We start from the raw sequence: 12,468 nt of genomic DNA, 5'->3' as shown, positions 1-12,468 counted from the left end.
TGTTTCAATTCTAAGAATAAGCAACCGTTACATTTGTCTTTGATATTTATGCTGCTTTATTTTAATCTACTACTTTCTATTTCAGTTGGGAGACTTGTCAAACCCAGAACTTAGGATACTAACAGATCAATTAGATAAAATTAGATACGGAGGTGAGTAGATAAATGCATAGTTTGTTTGAACGTGTTGTCTCTAAACAAAAGATCCACTAAGTTTAAAGGTAGAGAAAATTTTAAGGGTTTAAACCCGTATGTACTTTGTAATTCCTTGACACATCTTAGTAATATTAATAGAATATTGGTATTACCCGAGGTATTACCTTTAAGAATGGCAGTATACAGAAATATCCCGTAGTCTACAGATCTTAAGGTACATCAAGTATGTTTATAACTAGATTAAAGTTTAATCTACCTAATAGGTATAGACATAGCCTGGAGTTTCTTGCAAACTTCGTGTTTATAATTTAATAAATAATTAACGATGCCTCTCTTGCTCTGAAGGCGCATTGATTTTGATTTTCTGAATACGTTTTTGTTTCATTAGTTTGAAAGGAAAACATTTTCTTAAACAAATTAGTTTTCCGCGTTTAAGTGATTACAAATCAGACGGGCAAGTAGTTTAGTTGCAAGGATAATAATCTTTAAATGGTGATAATTTCGTGACCTGAATTGAAGGCGAGAAATTCAAAACAAAAAGGAATTCATTAACAATTATCACCCACCCCTCATCAAGTTAGTAATTCCTGTTAATTCCACACGAACGAAATAAATCTACCCCAACTCTCGACCAAATCATATTCCGTCCAACGGGCGGGATCCTGTAGAACAACATAATATCCAGTTGTCTCGTCTGTCAACAGGAGATGAGGTGGAGGTAAAGCGGTTATCAGTAAGAGGGCTGCTCCCGGAGACCGACTATTACATGACGTACGACGGATCCACCACGATGCCGGCTTGCCATGAGACAGTCACATGGATGATACTCAATAAGCCTATTTACATCACCAAGCAACAGGTATTTATACGAACCGCGAATAACTTCGCCCTGGGGTACATATTTTAAGGGATGTCGGTCGCTGCTTCCGTCCGGAGGTCGGCCTAATTTCATTTCAATGTTTAAGTTGTTGCAGGATAACGTATACACTGTGTCAGAAGTTTGATTCGATATCATTTTAATAGGCATAAAAAACAACAAAAAAAAAGTCTATTATCTATAGATATATCAGGTCAGCTGTCTTAGAATTACATCAAATGATTCGACTCGCACTGTTGCCAAGTTGATAAAATTCCCCAATATCGACACATTTTAAAAATAAATTTATTTATTTATGCTTAAAATCTATCTTATGCAGTCATTGCATTGTACATCGTACATTGTATTATTTAGTTATTACAAATTCATTTGTCGTTTTACGAAAATCATATTAACGTTATTTGCATAAATAGATAAAAATAAGAATAACAAACTGAATTGGATAATTATAAAACTGTGACAGAATAGTTTCCTCTGAAGAATTGTATATAGCTGTGATTTTCAAACAAAATGCTTTTGGTTTGTTTGGGACTAATTTCACTAACTGAAAGTGATACTTATACTAGAGGTTACTTTACGCTGCCAAAAATGTAAATTATGCACTCTAATTTGAAATATTAGATTTATTCACGAGTCGCAAAATGTCTGTTCTAATTCTTTGTAGCGTGTTATAAAATTTACATTTGACTTTGACTTTTTGTTATCTACTAGCGCATTAGTGAATGGACTAACCACATCAAAACTCACCACTAAATGACTAATATTAAAATTATTTATATGTTTCAATAGATGTTCAGTTAAAGCTTGAGGAATTTTTGTCAAATATGTGGTATAAAATACTAAAAACTAATCGAATACTTTTCAATTATGTTTTATTTTCCGTTTGCAACAAGAGAAAATAGTATCGGCGAATTTTTAATTAAATTTTGTTCTGTTCAACTTACAGAATATCGGGGATTCCGATTCACAAAAGCAAATATTGGCTTTGGACGGATCCACAAAATCGTCTAATAAGCTATTCAATTTATCTACGCAAATTTCAAACGGTCCATTATCTGATCAGCGCGTTTGCAATTTTATGCACAGTCAGATACAAATTTAGCTCTCGTCCAATTGTTGCAAATTGCAGACGTATTGTTTTATACGATGCAGCGTCATAATGATGCAACACACGCATTTTTATTCGTATAAATCGGTCAAATAAATATTCAAATACGATATTTATCAAATGTTTTCTGGTTATTGAGTAGTAGGTATTTGCAAAAATAAAAAAAAAATGTAGTGACAAATAGATACGGGAATTTTGTATGTGCTACAATTTTTCATAGTCGCATTTCGCTACACTTGTGAATGAATTGTAATTTATAATGGCTAGTACACAAGTATAATAAACTTCTTAGGTGGCATGTTACGACGTTTTTCGGAATTTATAAAGCGTTACCCACCCCTAGGTAGGTATAAAGATTTCCGCGAAATTATTAATACTTTTAGGTATTGTTAACCTATACAACTATTTGATGGAATATGTAGAAAAACGCTTAATAATGTAAGGACGTGTTCAATCAATAAACTATTTTTAAGTACCTACTGTAGCTACTTTTTCCAGTGAAATTTTAAAAATAGATTAGACTATAGGTACTCTAAATTTTAGCACATTTAGCAGATACATTACTTGTTTCCGTGGACCAGTACGCATTAAAAATAGAAACAAATACCTAAAAATGAGCCGAAACAACTATAACAAACATGGTACTCCAACGACTCATGGAAAGTGGATTGTCACTAAGCGTATTTGGCTTTGTCGCCGCATGCAAAATTCCAAATCAATCGTTAGGTTAAAGCGGTACATTGGAACCATAGAGTTGAATAATTTGGTCGGCCATTGTTGTGCAAATGAAGCTTTTATTGGAGTTTCCTGCTAGCTGCGTGTCGGCTCGTCATGAGCTAAGATAATTTATTTTCCGCGGCCAATGAATCACGGAGCTCAAATCGAAACGGTGACCGCAGGCTAGATTAACATGTAGCTACTCTTTATCTCACCCTTACATCGGCTTCCTTGAGATATTTCATCGTCGGCGATTCAACCTTTATTATGACTTAATTCCCCTCCTTCTCCCCTCATTTCCACACACAGGGTGATTTGTATAGGGTGATCCGTAATTAACTTTTATATTACGATTCACTTCTTCGCTATTAAGATATTTACAGGACAAAAGGTAGACAACTATGTCATTAAAGCAATAAATACGTTTTCTATCAGATAAGTGATATTAAAATGATATTTTAACTGACATACAGAATGAGTTATATATATTTAAACGTCGGAATCAAGGGTGTCACGGTACCTTTGAAAATAAATGTTTTTTTTTTCTTAAGAACAGTTTACCAAAAATGCTTTCTCTTCGAAATGAAAGGCGACAAAATTTAAAAAAATAAAATTTTTTACATTTTACTAACGGAGATAATCAAACTAAATTTTGTATACATTTTCCGGTATATGTGATAATATCAAATACCTTAAACAACCAGCTCCAGAAATTTAGTAAAAAAAAGTAATACCTACAACCCAGTGTGAAGCAAAAATGTTTCGTATATTTCCCGCGTAGTGTGTTTGTCAGATTCTCAGTAAATTCTATTCGATATTTTTTATTTTGCGTTATAGCGCATTATTGGAAGATCGTGTTAATATCGTAGAAAAATCGCTAAGTTTTTGACTGACGATATTCAAAAATTTATAAATCATTATTATTGGGAAATCACTCGTATTTCGAAGAGGCATATTTGGAAAAAAATCTCTGACAACTCCCATTTATTTTCAAAGCTGCTTCAGTCCAATGTTAAATTTTACTCACCCTATAAAAAGAGAGATTTTAAGGTTTTTAAGGATTGCGATGATTATTTGTTTGACATTGCCTGGCAAGATTTCATTGAAATGACAATAGAAAAAAAAAATTGTAAACATTGAGAAAGTAGATAATTTCAAAGTTCATATGGAATGTAACAGCTTCTTCTTTTTTGTTTTGTTAACTACTTTCCAATAAAGGTATTAATTATCATTATAGTATTTATTCTAATACTACCCGCTTCGTTTGCGTTGATCTAAAACCAACAATGGGTTATTTAGTTAAAAAATTTCCTGGTATTTCCAGTGTGGCAAAAATATTTGTTTGTAATTTAAACTTTTTCTTATTTACCGTGTCGTTAATATCAACAAATTTATATTTTAACTAGGCAAGATCTTTATTGTGTGAATTAAAAGTAGTGTTATTGTAATTATAGTGGCTATAAGGTTGCATTAATAGTGGTAATTTACGACGCTGATCCATATCTCACGTTTCTTTAGGTTTACTTTAACAAATTGCCGCGGCTTTATACACTCAAGCTAAGTGTATTATACGCTATGTTGACACTCTTAATTCGATTGTGCTTTATCCATTAACCTAACGCATATGAAAATTAGTTTGTTCCGTTATTAGCTAATTATATTACATCTAAGGAGTCTCAGAATGGGATTTATTTTTTCATAATGCAATTTAAGTAACAGCGGTTTTATTTTACAATCGCGCTCAGGTAATACAGTGATATATGATTGAATCGAATTAAATTTTCATGCGGACCTATTAAACGAATGTTTCGGTAAAATCACTCAGTTAATACCATGGTATCAATTTGGCGACCAATGTATTATCCAGTTCCGTTAAAGGGAAACCGTGGCGGCACCAAATCAGATAATTTAAATCCATTTCATAATTGACATTGCGGTAATAGTGGTATTATCATAACTCATAGTAATGTGCCAGTGACTGTACTGTGAAATTTTCACGATGGTAATCTACAAATGTCGAAAAATGTCGACAAAAATTAATATCTACCTAATCCTTTATGCAAACATCCATCCTCAATAGTTAACGTTTTTTGCTAAATATGTATTAAAATTTGTATAATCCTCATTATTTGCGGATATTTCGCATTTAATGTTCGAAATCCATTATTGACATATTAAAAGCCAAACGGAATATTAAAGCATGCAAAGTTGAATAATTATAAAATGAGTATTGTTGTTTAGATTCATGAATTCAGGCCCTCCAGATAATACAAACCATTTCTATATATATTCATATCTCTAATGAAGATTGATGCATTGATTTAAAAAAATAATCGGAAACGTTATGCGTCGTACTTAAAAGGACGTCAAACACGATGAAGTAATGTTAAAAGTGATTTTATTTTATTATACAAGACTGTGTATCAATTCCAACTGTTTTTCAAAATGTTGAAAGGCTAACTACTTATATAGGTATTAGATACCTACCTGAAATTTGAATATTTAGTAGCATTTTCAAGTAGTCATATGTAAAAACTAGCCTTAAACAATTGTAAAGGATCTAACACGTTTTTCTGTTTTTATAAATTAGGCTCTTGAATAGCACTTATGTAGATGTTACGCCCGATAGAGAAATATAATCTGCAAGGCAACGTGAAACAATAAATTAGGATTTTAATTAATCGCTAAAAGCAGAGGTAATGATTTTTCTCATCAAGCAATTCCACTCATGCGATGCTTGAAATCTAGCAACCCAGTTGCTTTTCATCTTTAAAAATCCCTAGCGCTGGTGAAAATTCGTCTGGACGTCATAGACCCTCTATTCTATTTATAAGTTCTCTGTAGCGCAACACGCTATTGTAAGACCGAAGAGTCCTTGATAATAATTTGTAATTACTTCAGATGATCCCGATAGGTAATTAAAAATTGATAACTTACGTGGTTAAACAAGGCTTTTTTTGTTTCTGCTAGTACCTCAAGAATATGTTTATGGACACGGATCCACAACCCAAGAGTTCTTAATATAAAAAGTTGGAATGTAACCATATAAAATAAACAATCTAAAGCGAATATAAATAAATTTTATGTTATTTTATAATGGCGTATAGGTACGTATCCTCTAGGAAATACGTTGTCGAGTGTATTGTTTTGGCAATGGCCCAAAATGGAGTTCGATTGAAACTTACCTAATTCCATTACCTTTGTTTGAATCACTGAAAGTCGAACGTTATAAAATAAAGCATAGAGTAAACTTTTCAAAATAATAAGAATTTAATATGGGAATACCTACTACACTGAATACACGTATGTTATTTCTTTAACACAATGTAGTTTCTGAAAAAGAAGCACGCGTTCTGGGTCGTTTAATTGTTCGAAAATAGCAGTGGCGGTGCAGAGCAAAATGCAGTCAAATCATATCCAGTGTGAAAACTTCACATTTACAACCATAAATGTAATTCTAAGTCTGACATCCTTTCCGTTTCCTGGAGCGCAACAGGATTTATGTTGCAGGGTGGGCCGTCACGACGTCTAATCTGAATTCAGCGTCGGCCTTAGTGGATGGTTTTGCGCCTTTAAACCCGCTGAAATGGAGTGCGTTCTGTGTTATATCGCCGCCGACTTGGGGGTTTTATTCGGAGGCAGCGACGCGTGTGGCGTTTTTAAGGCCTTGTTTCGCGCCTGGCTTGCCATTTTGTCATTATATTTAACGCAAATTAGCCGGTAATTAATTTATTAATGTCGCCGGGGACTCGAATACTTTGTAATTTATAGAACGCCATTCAAAATAAGCGATGAAATCAAGCCATTCAGTTTAGCCGTCGAGCGAGGATTTTGAGAGACAAATGACAAGAAAGTTACGAGTGAAATTCCCTAGATATTGGTGATTCTTACGAAAACTAACTGAAAAAACATTGCAATTGACAATTTATAAAGGCCCGGAGCTATAACTGGGTTATACATACAGGGTGTAACATAAAGGTTGGGAATAAATTAAACAGTGGATTTTTTATTTTAAAAAATAAATATGTCATATAAAATTATGCTCTACGGGTTTTCTTTTCCAAGCTACAGGGTGTTAAAAAATTTCAAAAAATTTAATTTTTTCAATGCAAAAATCTTTTTTCAATGCCTATTTGACCATATTCGGTGGCTGAGTCAAAGCGTACTTCATAATGCTTTTGTTATTTTTATATTCCTATGTTAGCAGTGGGATAAAATGGTATTTACAAAAGTTTTATTTACGGAAAAATTACAAGACCTAGAAATAAAACGCAAGAGGGTAATCTTGTTTAAAATAAAAAGTAGATCACAAACAAATATTAAAAAGATGTTTCTACCAGTGGGGTACCACAATTTTCTTCGAAAAACCTTATGGTACAATCCGTACGCGCGCCACTGAGTAATTTACAAAGTCAATTTTTTTCCTGTAACTAGGGGATTATCAAATTAAGCGAAGGCTAAAATTTCGTTCCATTATCTTATAATGTTCGAATTTTATTGGAGAAAAATTAAATTTTTTGAAACTTTTTAGCGCCCTGTAGCTTGGAAAAGAAAACCCGTAGAGCAGGGGTCGGCAAGTAATTTTAGGTGGGGTCCGGATACTTCAAAAATTCATATTTCTTACAAATTTTCATTTGAACTCAAATTTAATCTGCTTACTAACCATTAAGAACTTAAAACAGTCACACAATTGTAAAATACTAGAAAAAATGATAAGGTTGGCACTCAAACGTAAAAAAACATTTTTTAATTAATTTATTTGAGTAATTTATACTTTCAAAAAATTTTTGGCGGTCCAGTATTTTAGCTACCGCGGTCCGCCAGTTGCCGACCCTTGCCGTAGAGCATAACTTCATATGCGAAAAAATTATTTTTTAAACCAAATAATCCACCGTTTAATTTATTCCCAACCTTTAAGTTACACCCAGTATATAATTATCTCGAACAATGTGTTTCATAAATAATATTCCGAACTGATTATGATTATGAGTCTTGTTACAATCAATGTTTACAATTCATTTTTGGCCGTTAGAGGGCGGTGCGCAGACGATATGAGACGAACTTGCAAAATTCCTTGAAACTGAATTATTTGGAGCGTTTGACCATACTGAGATTAATATTAAACCATTTTTTCAGGCGGCGGCTGATCAAAATTCATACGTATGTCAACCGCCTAGCGAGTCTACGTCAATTTACTTTTTAATAACCCCTTTATATTTGCGCTAAAATTACCCTACTTTATATTCACTAGAACGCGATATAATTAAAATGGTTTCGACTTGCATTAGCTAATGGAATATCATTATAATTTACATATGAAATTTTATTAACACAGCATTCATGGCACGTTAAGGAGTTTATTGCCGCACATTTTGACAGTTTAGGACTGGCGACTACGTTTACTTTCAACAACTTTATCGTCTATCATCAGATAGTATGCACAGATTTATTAGTGTTAATAGGGTTTATCTCTACCTTCTTTTCTATAAATTGACGAAAAACTGAGTAGAGAAATAAAAATTATACAGTGTGTCAGAAGTTTCACTGCCACTACTTGGGCATAAGACAGATTAAATACAAATAAGTATATAGGAAAACGTTGAATTAATTTCGATATGTAGATACTATATTGTGACAGCCAAAGTTCTATCACACTCTATATAAGTGCGAAGATGTCGAGAGGGTTTGATCTAATTGACAAAACTCAAGAAACATTCTAAATAGAATTATATTTGTGTATTTTTTTTACATTACACTAAAAACATTTGCTAATAGAATGTGATTATGAAGGCGTGATGTCACTAGGTACACACGTAGGTATTTCTTTTTTTTTCTACCAAAGTATGTTATTAACAACAACTAAGTTTGGCTTTCTTGCAAAAGTTAAAGTAAGACTTTCAATTCCCCTGGAAGTTGGATAGATATTTTTCCTTCTTTTTTTCTCAGAATAAGCTGGAAATATCCTAATAACTACGTTTATCAAATGTTTCCAAGTTTCCAAATTATACCAGGCAATAAAATTTATTGTATAATGCCTTACAAAGTCCCTCTCAATATTATGTGTTCGAGAGACATATTGCATCCTGCATTTAATAGAAAAGAGAACAAATTTCCTGTTTTTGTTATTGCAGATGCATGGTCTGCGGAGGTTGATGCAAGGGGATGCCAAACACCCCAAAGCGCCCCTAGGAAACAATTTCAGACCGCCCCAGCCGCTACATCATCGACCAGTTCGGACAAATATTGACTTTAATGTTAAACACCGAAGCGACGTAAGTATTTACTAATGTAGATGTACGTTATTAACGACCTACGTAGCTACGAAATACCGTTATAGATTAGTTTTTGTTTTTAGTTACTGAAAACCTTTGTCAGAGAGTAAGGGTATGGACAAAAAAAAGATTTACTATACTAATACTATTCTTCCAAATGCGGTTCAAATGATCGGCATACAATATATTTGAAATCCTTAGATATATTTTAATAATCTAAATAGGGTTATCCAATTTGTATTAACTAAGTGTATCCTTCAATTATTAGTTCATGGTCATTAAATCAACACAGCTTGGAAACTGTTGACACATTATGATGGATTATTCAAAATATCTACATACGTACATACAATCGTCTATTCAATCGAATTTGCAAATAACAATTGTAAAATAGATTGGACAAAAATAACTCCAAATTTATGTACGCAAATAAAATAAATGTCTACCTTTAAACATGCTACATATCATGTTTTCTATCAATCAAAGTTATTCGTACATACATATAAAAGAAAAAATATCATATAGGTACCTAATATGTGTCGGATAATAGGTGTATGGTATTGTAATTGAATTGTTTTACTGAAGCCATCAAGCGAACAACAATGTACTTACATATATTAAACTCATCTTGTTAATATCAGCCCAACATAATCACGGTTGTTACTCGACAATAAGATTATCATAAATCATCCTAAGCCAGCTGTCTAAACATTCACATTACCCACAACAAACAACCCATTATTCATATATATTACCTTCGCTGTGGCGTAGCCCCAAGTTACTTTATCCTAAAAGTTATAAAAGGTTTTGAGTCGAGAGAAATTCAATTTTTCATACTTATTGATAAAATGTAAAGTGTTTTCAATACTTTGCAGCAAGTGCCTACACATTTTTAAATTTTTTGACATTCAACTTATGGAATACCTACTGGATGCTGAGAAATCACGGTGTTTCTTTGAATATCACTTTTATGCTACGTCGCAGAAACTTCACGAGTGTCTTTCTGAGCGATACCTTGTATTTACGTCAGCATGTATGTCAGAAGCATTGATTTAAGATATACATAATTTAGTTTATTCTAAATACAGCTTTAATACAGTACTCATGAGGCAGCGCACAAACTTCACGGGGGCACTACTTGGGATAAACAAAAAAATTTGTATAAATCTTTTCAGAAACACAGCGAGATATGAGCCTCCAAATATTTTGAAAAAAATACATTTTTTTACGGGCAGATAAATATGACAATACTGGTTGGCTTGATGGCACACACATACACCCAAAATCGAAGTAATCTAAAAAATTACAACCAGTCATTATTAAAAAAAATGTGGTAGACATTATATGGAAATCATCGAGCCGTACACCCATTATATTATATACATACATACCTAAATATAACTTGCATTACTACCGCCACCCGTTGCTTTCCCAGACGCCTACGTTTAACCTTTTCTTGGAAATCCTATTATGATAATCTTATTTCGGGTAACAAAAAATGTATTAACTATGTAAAATTTAAACCGATGGATTCGATATTCCCTCGAGCTCTGCTTCCGCGTGCCATTTCGGGCCTATCAGCCGGTAAATTAAATTATTTAAAGTGCCATCAATTTACTGAACGGCTCTTCTGCAGTCAATCGAGTTACTTCGAACAAAAAAAAAACTGGCCGCGGTACCGATGCTTCATTACAAACCGTTCGAAACTTATCATGGATTAGTATGTTTGTTTCTGGAACGGGGTGTATCAATTTGGAAAATAGGAAAACCTGGACTTACAAGGGAATTCCAGAGACCTAATAGAAATGCCAGGGAAGTATCTGAGAATCTCCCAAATAGGTATTTTCAAGTTCTAATTGTAAATGCTGCCATCAAATGTCACGTTGCTGAATAATAAATTTGTCAAGTACTGGTAATTTTTAAGAATAGGCAGATTCGGTTGTTTCGGTTATCAAATGAATATGCAATATACAATAATTGTCTTGCCAAATATAAGACTAAAATTTCAAAAAATAAGTCAGTTTTGATCATTTGAATATTTCCAATCGATGCACGATTGTGAAGATCATTTTGATGTGTTCTTATTTCACTAAGAAAAGACCGACAAAGTAAAATTTGAGTACCTATGTTGGAAAAAGATATGGAAAAATGTGTGCGTGAAATATAAACTGGGCAATGTCAAAGCACATATGAAACCGGATATTATACCGCACACGTTTTTATAGAGTTACAAATAAAAATATTTTCAATTTAGTGGGAATTTTATGCTGGCCTCTATATAATTTTGTGAAATATTTACGTCATTGATTGAATAACGGAAATCAATTTTTTTGTTCAAACTTTAGGAAAACACCTTTGTGAAACAAGCGACTTTTTTTTCGACTCGTATTTTCCTCAGGTTTCACTGCCGAAAGTTTATTTATTCGATTAACAGTGTGTTCCTTTTCAGGCAGGCAAGCAGTGCCCGAGCATGTACAAAGACGTCTACTACAAGGCGAACAGTTGGAAGCAGCACTAAAACGAGACAGTGACCTGTGCCACACCAATAAACTCGAATAAATAAATCAATAAATAAACTAACAATTAGTGGACGATCCGCTGCCTGGATGCTAAACAATTTAACGTTAAAGTGAAGTGACCAAACAGTTATAGTGCTAATAATAACAATACAAAAATTAAACATATCACAATATTTTGCAACATGTATGTAATATGACTGAATTATGTGTTACTGCTTTTATTTTAGAATAGTCAATTAGGAGATCAGTTTAGTTGGGTAATTGATTTTGAATTTATTTAAGGCCTAAATGCTCCTGGATTCAAAATAAAAAAATGTTGCATATCCTAAGGTATTTTAGTAAAAAATTACTTATGTAAGATTAGGAGTATGAATAGTCTAAAGAAATGTTTGTAATATTTAATTATATGTTGAAAGTTTATTTATTTTTTAAAAATATACGCTAACAGTGAAATATCCGTTGTTTTAATGAAACTCTCTTGCTGCCTAGAAAATTTAATTCGGAAAGAATGGCATGCTAGTTTTAGTCGATAATATAACAAAAAAATAATAAAGGATTAAATTCGTATTGACACATATGTTATACAGATTTTACAATTATTTTAAATTTGCTATGCGCTAATGAACGGTCACAAATTATATTAACCGGCAGTAAAAAACTTTTAGAAACAAAATATAGCAGACTAGCTGACCCGACAGCAGTTGTCCTGTACAAATTTCAATAAATTTGTTCGATCGAAAAGCGCTTTCAGTTTTTCCCGAATTTTCCAATTTTCCGGGCAACTTTTCGAATTTTTCTTACCCTAAAAACCTTATTTTAA

General features: G+C 32.8%; 1 protein-coding gene across 6 annotated transcripts in view; it reads left to right on the top strand.

The window, feature by feature from the left end:
• LOC108912306 (carbonic anhydrase-related protein 10) overlaps positions 1–12,078 on the top strand; it is a 121,252-nt gene extending 109,174 nt beyond the window's left edge. For 5 of the 6 annotated variants that reach the window (XM_018717514.2, XM_018717511.2, XM_018717513.2 and 2 more), the window contains 4 exons: positions 86–152; positions 860–1,014; positions 8,989–9,129; positions 11,579–12,078. In XM_018717514.2, the coding sequence (XP_018573030.1) occupies positions 86–152; positions 860–1,014; positions 8,989–9,129; positions 11,579–11,647 (432 nt within the window). In that variant the 3' untranslated portion in view covers positions 11,648–12,078. The remainder of the gene's footprint in view (positions 1–85; positions 153–859; positions 1,015–8,988; positions 9,130–11,578) is intronic. The other variant, XM_018717516.2, reaches the window with a different exon arrangement.
• Positions 12,079–12,468: the final 390 nt, after the last annotated feature.

This window comes from Anoplophora glabripennis, unplaced genomic scaffold, assembly GCF_000390285.2.
Source record: "Anoplophora glabripennis isolate ALB-LARVAE unplaced genomic scaffold, Agla_2.0 scaffold183, whole genome shotgun sequence".
NCBI classification, from domain to species: Eukaryota; Metazoa; Arthropoda; class Insecta; order Coleoptera; family Cerambycidae; genus Anoplophora; species Anoplophora glabripennis.
Note: the sequence above shows the minus strand (reverse complement) of the source record. Positions and strands in the feature narration are given on the sequence as shown.